Source organism: Erpetoichthys calabaricus, chromosome 9 (assembly GCF_900747795.2).
Source record: "Erpetoichthys calabaricus chromosome 9, fErpCal1.3, whole genome shotgun sequence".
NCBI classification, from domain to species: domain Eukaryota; kingdom Metazoa; phylum Chordata; class Cladistia; order Polypteriformes; family Polypteridae; genus Erpetoichthys; species Erpetoichthys calabaricus.
The window spans coordinates 185,490,782-185,511,138 of record NC_041402.2 but is presented as its reverse complement, the minus strand read 5'-3'; the positions used below and the strand labels follow the sequence as shown (position 1 = coordinate 185,511,138).

The 20,357-nt window shown below is 39.0% G+C and overlaps 1 protein-coding gene across 3 annotated transcripts in view; it reads left to right on the top strand.

Annotated features, from left to right (window-relative positions):
• Positions 1 to 20,357, top strand: part of nup214 (nucleoporin 214) — a 122,568-nt gene that overhangs the window by 82,551 nt on the left and 19,660 nt on the right. For all 3 annotated transcript variants that reach the window (XM_028793027.2, XM_051932280.1, XM_028793029.2), the window contains exons 27-31: positions 442 to 538; positions 3,109 to 3,182; positions 3,801 to 5,558; positions 11,928 to 11,995; positions 13,665 to 13,788. In XM_028793027.2, coding sequence (XP_028648860.1) covers positions 442 to 538; positions 3,109 to 3,182; positions 3,801 to 5,558; positions 11,928 to 11,995; positions 13,665 to 13,788 — 2,121 coding nt within the window. The remainder of the gene's footprint in view (positions 1 to 441; positions 539 to 3,108; positions 3,183 to 3,800; positions 5,559 to 11,927; positions 11,996 to 13,664; positions 13,789 to 20,357) is intronic.

Genomic DNA, 20,357 nt, shown 5'->3' with positions numbered 1-20,357 from the left:
TCCAATGAGATAACCCTGTTGGTTCCCAAAACAGAGGTCAAATCTGTGGCATCAAGTATTTTATCAAAAGCATTTGCTTGAGTCCTCTCACAAAACAAGATCGAGGAGTTTTGATTCTAGAGCCAAAGCTGTAAAGCTGAATTAGTCCTATCAATACATTTTCACCTTCTACACCAGTGCTGGCTTATTCAAACATCAAAGTAGAGATACTCCAAATGTCAGCTCCTGTTGCCAGTCTCTGGTCTGTTTAAATGTGTTCATCTCATACCTGTTCAAAGATTATGATATCTCCTGAAGACCAAACTTTGCCCTGCATGCAGTGGGGCTGAACTATTTGACCAGTCAATCCAGAACGCTAAATTGATGTCATTGAATTCTATCCTCATTGGGCTCAAATATAATTGTGCTTTGTGTTCCTCTCTCTCTGTTATTCTCTGCCAGGAGGAGTCACAAAGCCTGACTCAACGTTTTCTGCCCCTATTTCTTCATCCTCTTCTGTTGCTGGACAGAACAAAGTGTTTTCCTTCACTTCAGCTGGGTAAGTTTCGAGCTTCCCATGAAATGTTGCTTGTTCCATGTATTTAAAGATGTCCAGATATATATACATGATGGCAAGTTTACCATATTTTTCTTTCTTTTCAAAACCTTAAAATAGACCTCAATAAATTCATTTCTTGACTCTTTCTTGCAACTTCAATATTATTTTTAATATACACCAAAGCTGTTATTCTGAAGGTTCCTCAAAATGTTTTCCTGGAGTGTGTAGGGAGTGATTAATGTGGTGTGATTACATAGTAAGCTTAATTTAAAAATGAAGTATTTGAAGAACATTGTATACAATATGTAAAAGAAAAAATCCAGTGGAACAAGTAACTGTTAAAGGCTTCAGAGTACCTGAATGACTTGGATACTGATGTGCTAAAATAAGAAGTTGTATCTTCTCTAATTAAGTGGTATGTGCTGTGAATGAATTAAGCCCCATCTTGCCTATATATACTTAGTCAACCTCAACATATAAGCTGTTGCTTGATGTAGTAAATGGCACTGTCTGATATTAAAATATTACAGATAATATACAGTATATGTTTTGTCATTAAGGTTAATTATCCATATTACTAACCGAAGGTTGTAAACCGGATATGGACGCAGAGCGCATCGAGCCGCACTGCAACGAGCCCGCCACAGAGAAAACCAAAACGAGAGGATTCAGCACATATGTGAATCACATTACGGTATTACAGTACGGAATCCCCAGACGTCCAAACTACACGGCGTAAACCGGATATGGACGCAGGGCGCGGGGCTGAACTTGCTGTGCTCCACTCTGCCAGCAGTCAGTGTCAGCAAAGGCAACGGAATCACGTCTCCACAAAACGAGACCACTTTACTATAGATATGCGTATGTAATTAAATGACAGTTCCCCAGATGCACCCACCCTCCATGATATGTCATCCATCCAGATATCGGATGGAATAGAAAGTGATTGCCATTCTTGGATTTCCGATTCGCTGGCGAATCGCAGGCTTACTAGTGTGTTAATAGTCTGTCTCCTTCCATATAAGGATCTCTGGGACTAAGTTATATTTAACCTAGCGACTACTGTTGATCGTCAAAATTCAGCAAAGCATTTTTTATAGTGAATACTGTATGTTTTGTTCGTGGCTGGCTTACACACACTTTTTTTTTTTTATCTCGGTGCTCCATGATGCTTTATGAGGCCAATCATGACATCACAGAGCAGTAGCAGCAATGTGCAGAGTTTTCATGTATGTGTACTGTAAGCACACTCATCCTCCCACTTTACTGTCACTATCTAATCTGCTTTGCACATGTGTGATGTCACTACCCTCTATCCAATGCATCGACCTATTTGCACTCCACATGCCTTTTAAAAGAAAAACAAAACCTTGCAGTTTTTTTTGAGTGGAGCATTTGCTGATTGTAATGAGAATATTATAAGTACCATTACCAAATATATTACACTGATCTCTGTGCATTCGCTCACTTATATGCCCAACAGCATGTGGTTAATTTCACATGCCGATTGAAGGCATGCATAATTAGCCATGTGGCACAGAAAAAAGTCAAAACAAACCTTAACACAGTCCTCTCCCTGAATCAGAAAACACATGAGATCATCTGGAGTAATAATAATAATAATAATGGAAGATTAATTACTATTTACAAGCCAGTGCTATTTTCTTGATGGAAGAAAAAAGTGTGAAGCTTCTGCATGGATAGATCAGGAAAAAAAAAAAGCTATAACTTCAAACAATGAAACATACCAGTCCCACACTCTAGCACAGCCAGACATTGCCGAGAAGATTGAAACCCTGTGAGCGTAATTATTTATTTATTTTTTTAAACTTAATGCTAGTTTGTGTTTATCGTTCCGACTACATCTTTTCCTGTTTGGGTCACGGTGGTGCAGTGGTTGGCACTGCTGTCTCACAGCTCAGGTCATGTTTTTGGCCACGATAATTAGTCCAGTATAGTTGGTATATGCTTCCCTAGCTCTTCGGGACACTTTAAAGCTCGTTGCACTATTATAATCCATTCAGAACTAGTTCAGCCTCTCCTTCCCTTTTGAGTTCAATGCATTTCACCAAGTTTGGTACAGTTCCCAAACATTTCCGTAATTTCACCAAACTCGCAGTGAAGCAAACTCTGCACGGTTTCGCTCATCACTTCTAGCAACCCAACACTGCATAAAATAATGTAGTTGTATTACAGGTGTAAATGTTTGTCTGATTGAACATAGTTTTGGATCTGTAGAGTTTTAAATTTGTTTAATTCTGTAAACAGTGTGGTGATTGTGACTCTGTGTTTATTAAGCTTTGATTTTGGTCAGTTCATGGTGTCTAGGGGCTAATGAATATGTTTCTTTTTTCTAATTGTTTTGTTGAACATGGCAATTATAAATGATTATTTGTAAGTTTGTTAGTGGTTACCCTGTGACTCCAAAATGGATTAAGTAAATTTAAAAATTAAGCGTGTTTGTAGATACCAATTAGGATTAATAGGACATCAGCTACTTTGAAGCACACATGGTGCCTTAAAATACATATTTTCTTAGTGTAATGTTTTCTCTTTTTTACATTTTTAAGATCCACCGGAGTTTTGAATTTTGGAACTCTTGGCACTACATTAGGCCCAACATCTCAAGGAAATGGTTCACAAGGTAAATATTTCATAAAAATTCTGTCACAGAGCTTGTTTCTTTTTATATTGGTCATGATATCTGAAAATTCAGTCAATAAAAAAATAAACGGTCAACAGGATTTAAAATGACAGCACTTTGGCACAGTGGGTAGCTCTTGCTTTCCTTCCACATCCCAGAGATATGACTATTAGGTTAATTGATGATTCTAAAAGTGGTCCTGAGGAGTGTGTGTGTGTAAAAATTAACTCAGTTAACAACTGGCAACCAGTGCACCGCTGTTTGTTACTTTTGCCCAGTGTTGCCAAGGTAGGCCCAGCTTCCGATTACCTTTAATTGGACTCTGATTTTTTTTTTTTTTTTTTTGGGGAATATTATGTAACTTCAATCAATAATGTAATACATTGTACTATTCTAGCTATCGTCAAATGTCTACCCTGAAGAAGAATTAATAACTTATTAATACATGTCTTAAAAATTAAAAGTTTTAATGCAGTATATTAGCAGACTTTACTGTGCTGTAGAAAAACTGAAGTCTGTGTAAGTTTTATTACAAGATAAATTATTGATATTAAAATTTTAAGCCTGGCTCCCAAACCACTGCATTTTCACTGGTTTTGTTTTTCCATTGACATACAGGAGTGCCCAAGGAATCCAGCCAAGTCAACAAGTTTACTTTACCTACCACTTGTGCAAAGCCTGTGTTTGGGCCCGGATCAGACACCACCTTCACTTTTAGTGTAACCAAATCTGTCGTCCCTCCATCTGCCACTTCAGCATCCAACACTGCTACCACCTCTGCATTGATTGCAGATAAAGGCACATCCCAGTCTTCAAAAGTATCTTCAGTGCCACTGGTTGTCAAGACCGAGACTCTGGCCACCAAATCTATTGGTGGCTTACTGCAAACCACACCAGCAGGTGAAACACTTGGAAGCTTTTCGGGCTTGCGAGTTGGACAGGCTGATGATGAAGCCAAAGCAACTGCAAAGGTCCCAAGCACTGGTTTTTCCTTTCCTCAGCCAGATAAAGGTGTTGCCACCACCATTCCTCCATCAGAGTGTAAATTTGAAAGCGTTCTGCAGGTTCTAAAATCCACTGATTCAGGTTCTCCCGAAACGGTCCATCCTTCAGGTGACACACTTCCACCCAAAACAAGTGTAAGTGCATTCAGTGGAATTCAGCCAATAACCCCTGGAGGAACAACTGGAATCTTTAAAGTAGCAGATCCTTCTTCACAAATCACAACATTTGGCTTTGAGCAGACTAGCAGCACTGTGTCCTCAGGAGTTCCACCAACAACAAGTTCTGCACCTACCACAATTTCTTTTAATAATATCATCAATGCTGTGTCCACCTCTCTTTCTGTTGGTTTAACTGATACTAAACCATCAGTAACAATAACTAAGCCCTCCAGCTCTGTTGAACCAGCATCTGCCCCTGCCATTGAGAAAACAGTATCATCTGCTCCACCAAACAAAGACAGTGCTATTTCTCTTCCTGCTATACCTATGACCTTTGCAGGAGTGTCGACCTCTTCCACTGCTTCAGAAAAGCCAGATATTTTGCCCACTGAAATAGCATCAGTATCTTCCAGTACACCAGCAGTTTCCAGCATCTCTCAAGTAACAAGTATTACAACAGTCACTACAGCTGTGGTTGCAGAAGTCACAAGTACGAGCAGTACATCTCAAAGTGAACAACCCATTGCATTTTCCTCAGGAACAGTGCAACAACAGCCCCCTTCTTTATTTGGGCAACCTGCTGGTGGTGAGCAACCTGGTTTAGTCTTTGCAGCCCATTCCACTGCCAGCCCAAACCAAAGTCAAGTGGCTGCCCCTCCTTTGGCTGCATCTGCTACAATTTCAAGTACTACTGCCTCTGACTTCACCACCACTACCACTACAACTACCACCAGCAGCACCAACACCACTACTGCCACCACATCCTCAGTAGTTTCAGCTTTTGGCCTTTCCAGCACAACCACATCATCAGGACTTGGCTCTGCCTTTGGGACATCTGCCTTCAGTACTGGCACAGGATTTGGAAAGCCTGCTTTTGGGCAAACCACAGCATTTGGCCAGCCAGCCACCAGCACCAGCAACAGTAGTGGGTTTGGTTTTGGACAGCCTACCTTTGGATCTAATCAAGTGTTTGGACAGCCAGCTGCTTCCACCTCTGGCAGTACCAGTAGTCTTTTTGGATCATTAAGCACAAGTAGTAGTAGCAACAATTTTCCTTTTGGGATACCTGCTACTAGCAGTGGAGGCAGTGGTCTGTTTGGCCAAAACAGCCTTTCTTTTAATAAAAATTCAGCATTTGGGCAGAACACTACTTTCTTTGGAAGTAACACCACCACAACACCCTCTTCCAGTTTTGGTTTCGGTCAGACTTCAGGTGAGTTTGTGGTAGAGCTAAATGTAAAAATATTTTTGGTGAATGCCATTTTCATTTTAAAATATAAACTAGGGGGCTTTGCCCCCTACTCGTTTTGCTCGCCAACCCCCTGCCTACGCTACACGCCATTAACCTCGCGTCTCTGACGCTCGCATATGTGGATTTCACTTTCACCAAACAACAAAACTTTTAATTCTCGTGGATAGCCCTCTTCATTGGAAGAAACACTACTTTTCCCTGATGGCAACACAAATTAGACGATCTACAAATCTCTGACTTAAAGTTTAAAGCCAAACAATACCTACATACTTCTGTCATATCACCTATGTCCATATATTCGATCTCTTTTCATTTTTACCTTTTTGTCAATATCGCATTGAATTTTGATTCCATGTTTGAAATTACATTGTAACAGCACAACGTATAACTGCCTGTAAGTGAATATCGTTTCTTTCTCTCTACACGAACTGTGTCTGACAATAGCATTCACACAAATGAGAAGAATATCGTTTCTTTCTCTCTACACGAACTGTGTCTGACAATAGCATTCACACAAATGAGAATTGATTGAACCGTGGGCGTGGTTGTAAATGTTTTAGATGTGGGCAGGACTTTTCCAAATCTCTTTGCATAAAGTCTTGTCTCACAGGGCTTGAAATTTTTTCTCACAGGATTTCACTTTCACCAAACAACAAATCTCTTAATTCTCGCGGATACGCCTCTTCATTGGGAAGAAACACTACTTTTCCCTGATGGCAACACGAATTAGATGATCTACACGTCTCTGACCTAAAGTTTAAATCCAAACAGTATATTCGATCTCCTTTCGCTGTTCCGTTATTTCACCGAGTAATAATTTCCATTTGTTTGCACTAATGCGATCTTTACTATCATTTTTTGAGACTTTCAAATTTTCATACTTCCATTATCTCTAACCTGCTGTGCATGTGTATCGCACCAATGTTTTTTGAATTCTTCACGATGTTCTACTTTGTCATCTACTCTGTCTTTTATTTCCTGCCCCGGGCTTGGTTAAATCTCTTGGCACAAAGTCTTGTCTCGTGGGACGTGAAAGTGTCTGTCTGAGAAAGTCACGTCTCGTCTCTCTTCCCAAGATTTTTTGTTATAATAGAGAGATGTGATTTGTCAAAAGATTCATTTCAGTTGCAGAGCTACATTTATGTCAGGTGTCTCAAACTCAGTTCCCATCTCTATACTTCATGGTTTTGCTGAACTTGTTTAAATATCGCTTTGTAATTAAGGAGGGCTTCTCTAATTAAGTAGTCACTGAAAAATTTAATCTAGCCTTTTTTCATGATATATCTCCATAAAATGAAGTGGAAAGCAAAACTGATGAATTTATCAGCACCTATGGAACTATGGAAATGAGATGCCCAGTTAAGCGAGAAGTTCAACTGAACATACTGGCAAGTCACTTGTAAAACATGATGCACCCCAGGGCAAACTGAGGAGCAACGTTTAATGCCTCCATATTCACAACTCACTAATATGGAAACAAGAAGCCAAATAGTACACAGGAAATGTAATTAATTAGAAGGCAGAATTAGCCCATAATTTGAAGCCCAGCATGAAACCAAAAACAACAGGCTCTATACAATTCAAATAACTGAGTTTAAGATTCTTTTTCTGAGCTGTCTGGTAATAAAGTTAGAGACCTTTAGCCAGTATGAAAATATACATCTGTTTCTAAAAGATCAGAAGAATAAACAGACGCTGTTGCCAGATAACCTTTTGTACTTACAAGTCCTATCCTGCTGGCGTAAGTTCTGTTTATAGGAGCCAGCGTGATTTTTTGCTATCTAATCTGGTCACTGGCTCTGCTGCTGAATTGCATAGGTCTCAAATAAAAAAGAAGTAAATAAAAGCATTTTTGATTGGTGTTTATTGACAGTGGCTCATGTGCTAATATATTCTATTCTTATGTTGGTAAAGCATGAACACTTTGAAATAATGTAGCATATTCTTAATGCTGCCTTAATCATTTTGTATACTAGTTATATTTAAAATAATGCAGTGTACAATATATGAACAGCGGCCAAATTCCTGTGTGTTCTTTAAGTGTGGCCCAATGAGCCACTGCGACAACAAGTTTTTATTTCAGCTAATTTAACATTTAGTGACTGAAGCTTGCTCTCTAATTATTGTGCCTTTGTGTGGTGGAATTGCATATTCAGACAAGTACTGCAGCGCATGATTTCTCTGAATTTCCCCATGGGATTAATAAAGTTGTCTAATCTAATTTGCTTTAATAGCCAATTTCAAATATTACAACTTGGCTCAGTATACCAGGCTTTACAGAATCTCTTGTTGCATTTTTCTCCTTTTAATTTAGTTTGTGTGTGTGTACATCCCTTAATTGCTAGCAAAATAGCGACCCTTCACTCTCTGAGCAGAGAAGATGCAGGTGCAAATAGTAGTGAATGCAAAATGGGAGCAGCTGTTTTCAGTGTCATATCCATCTGTGAATTAATTAGCAGGCAAGAGTGCAGGAAAAAAATCAAAATAAATGCATACGAAAAATACTAAAAATGAATATCAGGAATATAATTCTTCCCTGTATGTAAAGCCGACAAGTATTTCTTAAATTGTTCACATAATATGTGAAGAAATCCTTCAGGTTTCTGATGGAAACCACATGTTTATAGTAAAAAAAAAAATGAGAAAACTATTAATTCATTTTCTGTATAAATTCAACTTGAGTGTATGCAATGTTATTTTCTTGAAATAAAATTAATAAAAATGAAAGAGTAAACGGCAGCTACATATTTCTGAGTATAACTGCAGAATGAGTGCTTTAGAGTTCTAGTAATTAAATTATCTCTCTATCTGTCTGTCTAACAATGTCTTTCACATCCATCTCTCTGTCTGTCTGTCTAATAATACCTTTCATATCTGTCTATCTATGTATCTATCGTTTGAAAGGGATACAGACGACTCCCGAAATTCGTGGGGGTAACGTTCCTAGAGCACCCTCGAATTGTGAAAACCACAAATTTTGAATGTGGTAAAATAAATGCCTATTTTTATAGTTTAAACCCTAAATATGCCTCCAAAACACTTTAATTTCATTTCAAAATCAGCTTAATACATTACCCTAAAAAAAGAATGTAAAGGTAAACCCGTATACTGTACAGTACTGTACTGCTATGTCTCCCGCAGTGCTACTGATGTTACCCCTGTATGTACTGTAATTCATGCAAGCGTGTTTTCTTTGGTATGTGCTGTTATTTTCTTTGGTATAAGTAGTGTAAATATGTAATAATTTAATAAAAATACAGTAAAATGTACGGGTGCTCACCAATAAGGAATGCTATTGATTGTTGATGATGATGATGAATTAGCTGTGCAGTAAGTACGATGAAGGTATGTAATGAAGATATGACTGCACAGCAAAGCAGAGGATTTACAGCTCCACTGGTGGCTACTGCAGCATAATTTTTTAGTTCCTGGAGCAAATCCAGTAGTTCAACCTTCTCCTGGAGTGTCTTAAACTTTTTCTGGCGCTTTGGTTCATTGCCAGAAGCCTTAGAAGGTGCAGGGCATTTGGGCGGCATCTCAGGGATTTAAGAAGAACAAAACGAAAAACACGAGAACGCTCAGCGAAACACTCGAGATAGCGACACACGGTAAACTGTTAATGATGTGGGAATACTGGCCTACGTTTGCCGGAAATGCGTCACAGGGCAACAGCCAAACAGCAGCAAGGAGAAATGAATAACGCTCTCGGATTGGCAACTTTCACCATCACTAGCCACATTTTTCTCTACGGTTGCTTTGTGTTCTCTCTATAGTACAGTATTGCCGCGAAAAAAGCCATCAAAAAATTGCAGAGGATATTTGCAGTTTCCGCCAAAAGTTATTAGTTAGGTTCTAAGGAAAAATCCACGAATGACTGAGGCCTCAAACTCTGAACCGCAACTTTGCGTGGGTCTACTATACCTTAAATACTTTACTCAGTCAAAAGTTCTAAAGAATGCATACTCTATGTGTGGCTGATAGACTGTCATGCTGCTTTATGATGTCTGTGTGGCCTGCAAATCATTACTGAAGTTTTGTTTACTCGTAAGTCCTAGCTATTAATCTCCATTTCTCTTTTGAAAGTCTGAGGTTCTGTCTTTTTGCTGCATGTGGTAGTAGGTAGGTGCTTTGGTGTTAGTTGTGGGATTCCAGGGCATTTACCCAGATCTGCTAAAAGTATTATTCTTTTTGAGATTTTTGTCTTACCCATTCCACTAATTGGTCATTGGATTGCATCAGCTTTTTGCGGATCATGCCTTCACCAGAATTCAGTAAGTTCAGCTGACAGGCAAATGCAGCCGAGGTCAAAGTGGGTTTTTTTTTTTTTTTTTTTATAAATCTGTTTAAAAAAATTTATATGGAAAAAGACAGAATTGGATAGATTGTGAGATGAATCATAATCTGGGTTTAAGTGCCATTTTGGGGTTTGGAGAAAGGCTGGCTGCAATCTGAGGCTTATGTTCTGCCAGTATTACTTACAGTCACAGACACAAGAGCCCTCCTTGCAATACTGTTTGCAATAAAATAAATTTCTCCTTATCATCTTTCGTCTCTGCACTCTGTTGCTTTCTGAGCTAGACAGTGCAGATGTTGCAGTTTGTGAGAGTACATTTAGAAAAGTGCTGTGCTCCAGTCTGCTGAACATAATATATCACATTACTTTACCAATGAAACAAGTCAATTGTGCTCCCTTTCTGTTTTTAGTTTTTAATGAACTTGGTGAAGGATGAAAAGGATTTTGCAGCAGTCTGTAAAATAATCTTCAAGCATGGGCACAAGTAATTAATTATGTCATCTCCCCCATCGCATTCTCCCCCCATTTTTTTTTTGTGTGTTATAGCTAGGTGCAGGAATTAAAGTTCAAGAACAAGCTTTACCTACTCAGTCAAACAGACATGCTGACAACATGGAATAACATTTTCATTCCAGTGCTGTGAGGGACTGAACTCTGTTCTGGCAGGAACCAACCTGGGTGGGATTGGATGCCAGTCCATTGCAGGTCCGACACTCGCACTCGGACAGTGCTTGTATAGAATTGCTAATTTGTAATATAAAATACATGTTTTGCAATGCAGGTTGAAAACTGCAGTACCAGCTGAAAAACCCACTTGAGGACAATGTGCAAAGCCTTATATAGGCAGCAATTAGTAAGATAACTGAATATACCAGATCTTGTGGCAGCAGTACTCGCCACTGTACCACACCATCGACCATAATGCCAGTAGATTAATGTGCACTTGCATCTTTCACTTTTTCAGGAATGTCCTAAATTATTTTATACAGCTAAATAAATCTATGCTCCTATTGCTAAATCAAGAATCTTTTTAAAAATCCTGCTATATTGTATGTACAGTACACTTTGACTTGATTGACACTAGAAGTGTGATATAATACCCTTGAAGATTCTGTTGTTTCTATTTATGTTCACTGAACAGCAGTCACACTCCATGTTCAGTTGTAAAAAAGCATGTCACGTCTTCTATACAATAATTAAAAGGGCATAGCATTCAAATCTACTTTGTATATCAACTTTACAACAAATTTAGTCAAATTGTCCGTTATATTTACACTTTCCACGCCAATAGCATAAATTGCAGATTTGCGCCCACAAAGCACCCATAGCACTTTTTTATTTTGTTTTCCAATTCCTGAAGAAGATGGTGCCCACTGGGTATAGAGAATCTCCTTTCCGGTACTCATAGGGTTCTTGGTATGTTCTTACCAATATCTTCAGGAGACTTGCAGAATACTTGCAGGTCCACTCCACTCAAGCAAATCTCTGTTAGTCACCTAGAATCCATAATATTTGGAATCCCAAAACACATTTGGTCAGAAGGATTTTCAGATAAGGGTCTGCTGACCTTAAATTTTGTGTGAATTTATTCTAAATATACAATTAAACTTCCAAACTGCTGTATGAAGCTTCTTGTAAAACTTGACCAAACATTATTGCTGCGTCTCCTTTGAGTCTGATCCCTTTTCAGTGGAACTGCAACCTTCACTCGTGACATCTCTTTTGCGTCTGTCTGGTGCAAAATCCTGAACTAGTGGTGAGGCAGTGTGTTCGACAGTAGTAAATAACGAAACCCATTTATATGAACCTTTTAGGATTCTGATGGAACATGTGATGCAGTCTTTTTTGTTTTTCATTAAAAAAAAAAAAATGCCTCTGGTCTCGGGTAGAATCACAGTACAATGGCATTTTGGCTATTTTTGGTACTTTCATTTGTATTTTATTATGAGAAACTAAAATGTTCAAACTGTGATTTGCAGCTTGCTAAATTACCCTTGAAAACCAACCATAATATTTGCTTTACTTTACTCCTGAAGGTTTTGGCAGTTCTTCTGGCAGTTTAGTTTTTGGTCAGCCTTCCACTGGGAGTACCATCTTTGGGCAGGTAAGAATTAGTATGTAAAAATCCTGTTGTGGTGCTGGTGGTCTTTCTTTCTTTCTTTCTTTCTTTCTTTCTTTCTTTCTTTCTTTCTTTCTTTCTTTCTTTCTTTCTTTCTTTCACTGCAGTAGTGATTTATATTACTGCTTTGCAATGGTTTTAACTAGTGCTGGTGTCTTAAGTTTGCATTGCTACCTGCTTCTCCACTGTTGTCCTGGGACATTTGGGGCCATTATTGCTTTTCCAGTAGTGGTCCTGTGTAATCAGGGTATTGACTTCAGCTTGCCGAGGATCTCTTATCTTTGCTATATTTTCCTAATTGTGCTTTGTTTAGCTCTGGAGTCACTTAGAGTGAATTTGAGAATGATATTAATTTTGTATACTTTATTCCCTTAAGTTTGATAAAATATTGAGAAGTTTGTTATTCTACACACTTCAATTTGCTTTAGAAAATTTGTATTCATTGATTTTTTTTAACATTAGAAAGATTTAGACAAGAACATTCTATTCAGTCCAACAAAGCTTGCCAGTCCTGTCCACTTAATTCCTCCAAAATAATATCAGCTTGAGTTTTAAAGGTCCCTAAAGTCCTGTCTCCCACAATACCTGGTCACCTCTGTGTCAAGAAAAACATTCTAATGTTTGTGTGAAATTTACCCTTCACAAGTTTCCAACTGTGTCTCCCATGTTCTTGTTGAACTTGTTTTAAAGTCACAGTCTCGATCCACTGGACTATTTCCTTCCTTAATTTTAAACACTTCAATCCTGTTACCTCATAATCTCATTTTGCTTAAACCGAAAACCATCATTTCTTCTGCTATTTCCTTGTATCTCATCCCCAGCAGTCCTAGAATCAGCCTAGATGCTCTTCTCTGGACTTTTTCTAGCACTTCTATGTCTTTTTTTTTTTTTTATAGCCTGGAGACTAAAAGTGCACACAGTAACTCCAGATGAGGCCTTACCAGTGTGTTATAAAGTCTGAGCAGAGCCTCCTTTGAATTGCACCCTACACATCAAGGCGCTATATAACCTGACATTCTGTTAGCCTTCCTAATGGCTTCTGAACACTGTCTGGAAGTTTATTGTGACGAGTCCACCACAATTCCTAAATCCTTTTCTTTAAGGAGTATTTTCAATTTTCAGCCTCTAGCCCCTACTCACTCCTGCATTGGATTAAACAAGTCTAATTATATTTCTGTTTCTTTCAGTGTGTAGGGTATGCTTTTAATATTAGATTAGAGTTTAAATAGATCATATTTATTAGTGTTACAATTGTACAGGGACTTCATATCATCATTGCTGAATGTGTGTTCTTTTTTCCCCTCCCATATTAGAAAATATTTAATTTTTCAGACGTTACATTTTCATGTCAGTTGTACAACAGTTATACCAGGTACTTAATTTAGTGTAAGTATTTAAACAGTAATAATGTTGCTTTGAAACTGACCTTCAACTGCCTGTAGTGTGCACTGAAGTGAAACAGTTTTCAAATAATAATTCTGTAAATTTATGCTATAGTTTCTTAGCCAGGCCTTGTCAATCAGTGCTGTTTGTGTACTCATGTTGGTGAATTTCATACTTTTATCAAATATATTTATATTGTCTGTTCTCTGGTCAAGGGCCCAGCAAGCTGCCAGCAGCTTTATTTTATTTATTTATTTTTTATTATTCTTAGCAAACAGCTTCCTCTGGAAGTGGCTTCTTCAGTGGCTTGGGTGGAAAACCTAGTGAAGATGCAGCTAACAAGAACCCATTTGGGTCAACATCAACCAGTGGGTTTGGTCAGCCAAACCAGACAGGTGAGCAAAGAGTACATGCAGGAAATTTTGTTTTCATGCTGGCATTCGCAGCTGTGCTTTCATCTGATTGTTTGGTAATTCCCAGTCCTGTAATTTTAGCAGTCTTCATCTTCACCGTCTATAAATAGCACTTTATTTTTGGCAGGTATCTAATTTGCTTCTGCAGTTGATAATGAATCCCACCTTCAGTGCATCTTTATCATAGTGAGCCATTTAACAGCTTGTTTGAGGCCAAGCCCAGAGCTGCCATGTTCTAGTTTAATGATATTTCAGTTCACTAGCTTCTATATTTCATAATGGTTGAGAAACGTTATCAAATAGTGCCTTTTAACAGAACATGATAGGAGAGTTTCTACCTCCAACCCCACATCTCAATTTTACTCCTTTTCTGTAACTGCTCAGGCAAAAACCTACATTTGTGTTTGGCTAGTTTATGCCTTCCAAAGCTTTCAGAAAGAACAAAATCATTTTATATTTACTTGTGTATTTATTTGTTTATGCATGATTATCATAGCTGTATTTAAGAATAAAATGAAAACTAGTGTTAACCTCATGTAAATCTTGTCTTTGAATTTGCATCCTTGTTTCCCGTTTTTGTGCGGGTGAAGCACTCTAAACTGTTGTCTTAGTGTTAAGTACTTGTCCTTGTCAGTAACACTTTGCACACTCTAGCTGGTGTATGATGCATCCACACTTGCATCTACTTATTTATCACACAATATTTAAAAATTTATATTGTATATGAGGGTGCCTTAAAAGTGCTAACCTGTAGTAAGTGTGTTCAGATATCTTAACCCTGTTCCTTTTATGCTGTTTCTGTTAAAGACAGTCTCAGTGATTAGCAAAGTATTTTAGATCTGTCATTTTTGTGTGTCACATATTGTGTGTTTTTCTGTGAATACTATTACGTAAGAGCAGCGTTGATGAGAACAGGGCATTTGGCCCAAAATAGCTTGTTAGTCCCTGTTCAACAAGCTTTTGCAAAAGTCATCAAGTTGAGATTTGAAAGTTCAAGTAGTGTAGTGTCAACTAGACTACTTTGTAACATATCTGATTTACAGTGATCTTTATTAGAAAAAGCTTGATCAAATTTGTATCCAATTTGCCCATAAATAGCATAAATTGTGCCAATATTACTTTAAGAACTCATTTTAAATTAACAGACAGCACCTATTCTACTGATTCATTGCATATCCATTGTAATAAATCATTTTTCCATCTTTAACTTAAGAATCTGCTCCTTTAGTCTCACCTCACAACTCCTACTCCACAGTCCTGGAGAAAGTCGAGGAGCTCTTGATTTTCTTTAGCACTTTTATATCTTGCATATACTGTAAATGTCTATGTGTGGAAGTGTGTTTGTCTGTCCAGCCCGGAAGTAAGAGGTAGAGTCAGGGTAAGGGCTCCACCTCTGAGGAAATAGAAAACTAAACGTCTGTGCGTGGAAGTGTGTGTGTGTGTTTTTGTCTGGCCCGGAAGTGCGAGGCTGCTACAGCATAAAGCTCAGAGAGTCGGCAAGGCGGCCCCAAGTTAATGAGTCGGAAGAAGAAAGTGACTCTGTTGCCAAAGTAAAACCGCCAAGAAAAGAGAGAAACTCTTACGCAAGAGAGATGAGCATAACGGTATCCCTTTTACTTTTTCTCCCGCCGCTAATACACAAGCAAGACGAGAACATCAGCACAATGAAACCTATATTCTGTATAGGTTCTATATATATAATATACTGTACACACACACACACACACACACATATATGTATATACAGTGCATCCGGAAATTATTCCCAGCACATCACTTTTTCCACATTTTGTTATGTTACAGCCTTATTCCAAAATGGATTAAATTCATTTTTTTCCTCAGAATTCTAAACACAACACCCCATAATCCATCCATTTTCCAACCCGCTGAATCCGAACACGGGGCCACGGGGGTCTGCTGGAGCCAATCCCAGCCAACACAGGGCACAAGGCAGGAAACAATCCCGGGCAGGGTGCCAACCCACCACAGACACCCCATAATGACAATGTGAAAAAAGTTTACTTGAGGTTTTTGCAAATTTATTAAAAATAAAAAAAATTGAGAAAGCACATGTACATAAGTATTCACAGCCTTTGCCATGAAGCTCAAAATTGAGCTCAGGTGCATCCTGTTTCCCCTGATCATCGTTGAGATGTTTCTGCAGCTTCATTGGAGTCCACCTGTGGTAAATTCAGTTGACTGGACATGATTTGAAAAGGCACACACCTGTCTATAGAAGGTCCCACAGTTGACAGTTCATGCCAGAGCACAAACCAAGCATGAAGTCAAAGGAATTGTCTGTAGACCTCCGAGACGGGATTGTCTCAAGGCACAAATCTGGGGAAGGTTACAGAAAAATTTCTGCTGCTTTGAAGGTCCCAGTGAGCACAGTGGCCTCCATCATCCATAAGTGGAAGAAGTTCGAAACCACCAGGACTCTTCTTAGAACTGGCCAGCCATCTAAACTGAGCGATCGGGGGAGAAGGGCCTTAGTCAGGGAGGTGACCAAGAACCCGATGGTCACTCTGTCAGAGCTCCAGAGGTCCTCCGTGGAGAGAGAAGAACCTTCCAGAAGGACAACCATCTCTGCAGCAATCCACCAATCAGGCCTGTATGGTAGAATGGCCAGACAGAAGCCACTCCTTAGTAAAAGGCACATGGCAGCCCGCCTGGAGTTTCCCAAAAGGCACCTGAAGGACTCTCAGACCATGAGAAAGAAAATTCTCTGGTCTGATGAGACAAAGATTGAACTCTTCAGTGTGAATGCCAGGCGTCACGTTTGGAGGAAACCAGGCACCGCTCATCACCAGGCCAGTGAAGCATGGTGGTGGCAGAATCATGCTGTGGGGATGTTTTTCAGTGGCAGGGACTGGGAGACTAGTCAGGATAAAGGGAAAGATGACTGCAGCAATGTACAGAGACATCCTGGATGAAAACCTGCTCCAGAGCGCTCTTGACCTCAGACTGGGGCGACGGTTCATCTTTCAGCAGGACAACGACCCTAAGCACACAGCCAAGATATCAAAGGAGTGGCTTCAGGACAACTCTGTGAATGTCCTTGAGTGGCCCAGCCAGAGCCCAGACTTGAATCCGATTGAACATCTCTGGAGAGATCTTAAAATGGCTGTACACCGATGCTTCCCATCCAACCTGATGGAGCTTGAGAGGTGCTGCAAAGAGGAATGGGCGAAACTGGCCAAGGATAGGTGTGCCAAGCTTGTGGCATCATATTCAAAAAGACTTGAGGCTGTAATTGCTGCCAAAGGTGCATTGACAAAGTATTGAACAAAGGCTATGAATACTTTTGTACATGTGATTTCTCAGTTTTTTTATTTTTTTAATAAATTTGCAAAAACCTCAAGTAAACTTTTTTCACGTTGTCATTATGGGGTGTTGTGTGTAGAATTCTGAGGAAAAAAATTAATTTAATTGATTTTGGAATAAGGCTGTAACATAACAAAATGTGGAAAAAGTGATGCGCTGTGAATACTTTCCGGATGCACTGTACTTATGCAGTACAGGCACCTCATCTGCGTTCAATATTTCAGGATTTTTCTCATACAGTATGCCCTCAGTAGAGCTGTTCAGAACATTTCACTTTGATGATGTCACAATGGAACTGTGAGAGTGCTATTTTGTCTGCCCAAGAGTACATCCTAGCCCTCTTGTCTGAAAGGTATGCATCGTGACATAGGACTTAGATCACTAATGTGCCATCTGCCATAACTTTACTATGTTCACCACTTTGCTTTGTCATGTCCTCGAGTCTTGTTAGTTTTCATTTTTATGAGATGTGTTGTATAGAAGTTAAAGCTAATTTTGAAATTTAGCATCGGAAGGCTTCAAAAAGGCAGTCTGTTTTATTAGTGACAATACAGGGTTTCTAATAGTAGGAAAAAGCCTATGAAATATGTGCCAACCCATGTTATATAAAACAAGAGGATAAAGGTGAGATATCTGCACCAGGACGTGCTATTTGACACAGTATTTATTAAAGTTAATAGACATATTTTAGAACTTGGAAACACACTCTACCAATTTAGCAATCTATTGAATTTAGTTTCCCTGAGCCGCTATATATGTATATCCTGTGACGGATGGCCTCAGCCATTACCCAGCCAGGACTTCAGCCGGATGGAAGGACCGGGATAGAAAGCATTTGCAAGGTACTACCTCCCCTGAGATGCTAGAAGGCAGCCCTCCTGGGTGGCTTTGGCACCACGAATTCCCGCAGGGCATGCTGGGGCTTGGAGTTTTTGTACAGCCCTGTTGGGTTCCCTGGGGCCACCAGGGAGAGCTGCAGGGCCCCATAGAGGACTTCCATCACACCTGGGAGTGATTTCAGATAATACTGATGAGCCACCTGAAGCACTCCCAAGAGCTGAATAAAAGGAGCTGCCTCACTCCATTCGGGGAGCCAGAGTCGGAAGGAGGTGGACGAAGCTTGCCTAGAGGAGTGGAGGGAAAGAGAGGAAGAGAAAGAAGAGAGCTGTGCTTTATATACGGTGCTGTGGGGAGCAGAGAAAAGCACTCCCCAGCTGTAAATAAACGTGTGCTGGATTGGAACTCATGCCCTACCTGTCTGCATCGGGTTAGGGCGGCTGTATGTGCCCCAGTGATCCAAAATATATATATATATGCACGCATACAGAACACAGTTCTTTAGTTTTGTTTTTTTAATACCCTACCCGTGCTTCCAACAGTTAAGTGGCTTGTTTAGTGTCACCTTTGGTTCCAGAACTGTCATTTGGTGTTCAGCTCCTTAGATGCTACACAACAATCCCTAGTATAGACAGACTTAGGGTGATTTACAGCAGTGTCAAAAATATTTTCTATAGTAGATATATAGCCAGATGAAGTGACTTCTTCAGGGCCAGAGTGAGAAAGCGGCAGGGATTGATCTAACAGTCTTGCAGTTTAAAGTCCATATTTAACCATAACATTATACTGCTTGAACCCCATAAAGAAGTATTCTGAGTCTCCATAGATAATCTTTGACCAAATTAGATTATGCTTATTAGAAATTCTGTTATTGCTTTTTTTGGTTAATTAACTGATTCTCCTTGTAATTCCTTGTTTGCCCTCTAGATGACAGACGTGTAATGATTTAACATACTGTAAGTGCATTTACTGAATGTTGACTGGAATAACTTTAGCTCACCCCCTTTCCCCTCGACCATATCATTTGATTAAATGGGATTATCGATGTTTTTTACATTCCATTTTTAAAGTGTTTTGTTGGACAGCATGGGGAACACATACTGAGTAAATAAAAATATGAAAGTGAAGTTCTTTGTTCTAGTTATTTTTAATAGAGAGGTTTTCAAATTCCCTGCACCACGAATACCAAGAGTTTCATATGCCTGTTAAATTTGTTGAAGTCACTTAAACACTGTAAAAATGTGACCGTGCACAATGTGTTGTGATACATACAACCAGACCCAGGACTGAATCTCATTATAGTTTTTATAAAGAAACCTTCTATACTAAATTATTGTTTCCCCAAATGAATCAGTTCTGTTTTTGTGTTATGACCAAAGCCAGATACAGCCTAATATTTCAAAAAGATGATTTATAAAGTTTTATTTTTTTTTGTTCAAGTTACAAGATTGGAGTTTTCTTTAAAACATTTTTGAATGTAATAGTAGATTTCAAATGAGTCTATAATTCTTAAGAACATTGTGATCTAAATCTGGTTTCTTTAATAAAGCTGTAACAATGGTTAATCTGAGGGAGTCAGTGGCAAAGCCTTTTAATATAGATATATTACTTACTAGTCATGTTACCCATTGAAGACAGGTGATAAAATAAATTTAAAAATATTTGCTGTCTCTTGCCCTACATTGTTACCTTCTGCATTTTTCCTCAGTATCCTCGCTTATGTGAACCTCTCTTGACCAGAGCTCCTTCTGTCGAGCCCATTCTTATGAAGCCTGCTTCTCAGACTCTGTTTTTATTTTCGAGGCTCTTTGCTCGCCTCCTGTCCGCTTTTATACTTTTTGTCTGTGAAGGCAACACTATTCCTTTACTACCCCTCATGCATCTCACACTAACACATCCTCTTTTGATTCCATCACTAAAGCCAAACTGACCAGTTAGATTGCTCGCTGGGACAGGACACACTCACTCACACACACACACAGACGTTAGTGTTTTATTATGTAGTAGACAATATAAGGTCCTGGTGAGTTAAAACACCTGTAGCAGGTTACTTTTTAAGGATCAGTTGTAAAAGAATGTTTTGTCATTAATTTATGTCAGCTTAATTGGTAAGTGCAAGGAGATATCTAGGAGCTGGGAGCTCAGCCTGCAAGTTTATGCAGTTTTATTATTAAAGAAATTTGTGAAGTTATTGCTACCAACATTGGATTGATCTGTGCTGGACAGATTGGTTGTCTTATTTATCATGTTAGCTATTGCTCAAAAAAATCTGATATTAGAAAACAGTTTGCTATTTTATTAATTGGAAAAACAATAATGCCTTCCCAGCCCATAAAAAGGGCTTTTCTCAGATATTATTGAAACACTTTAAACCCTTGTATACATACCTC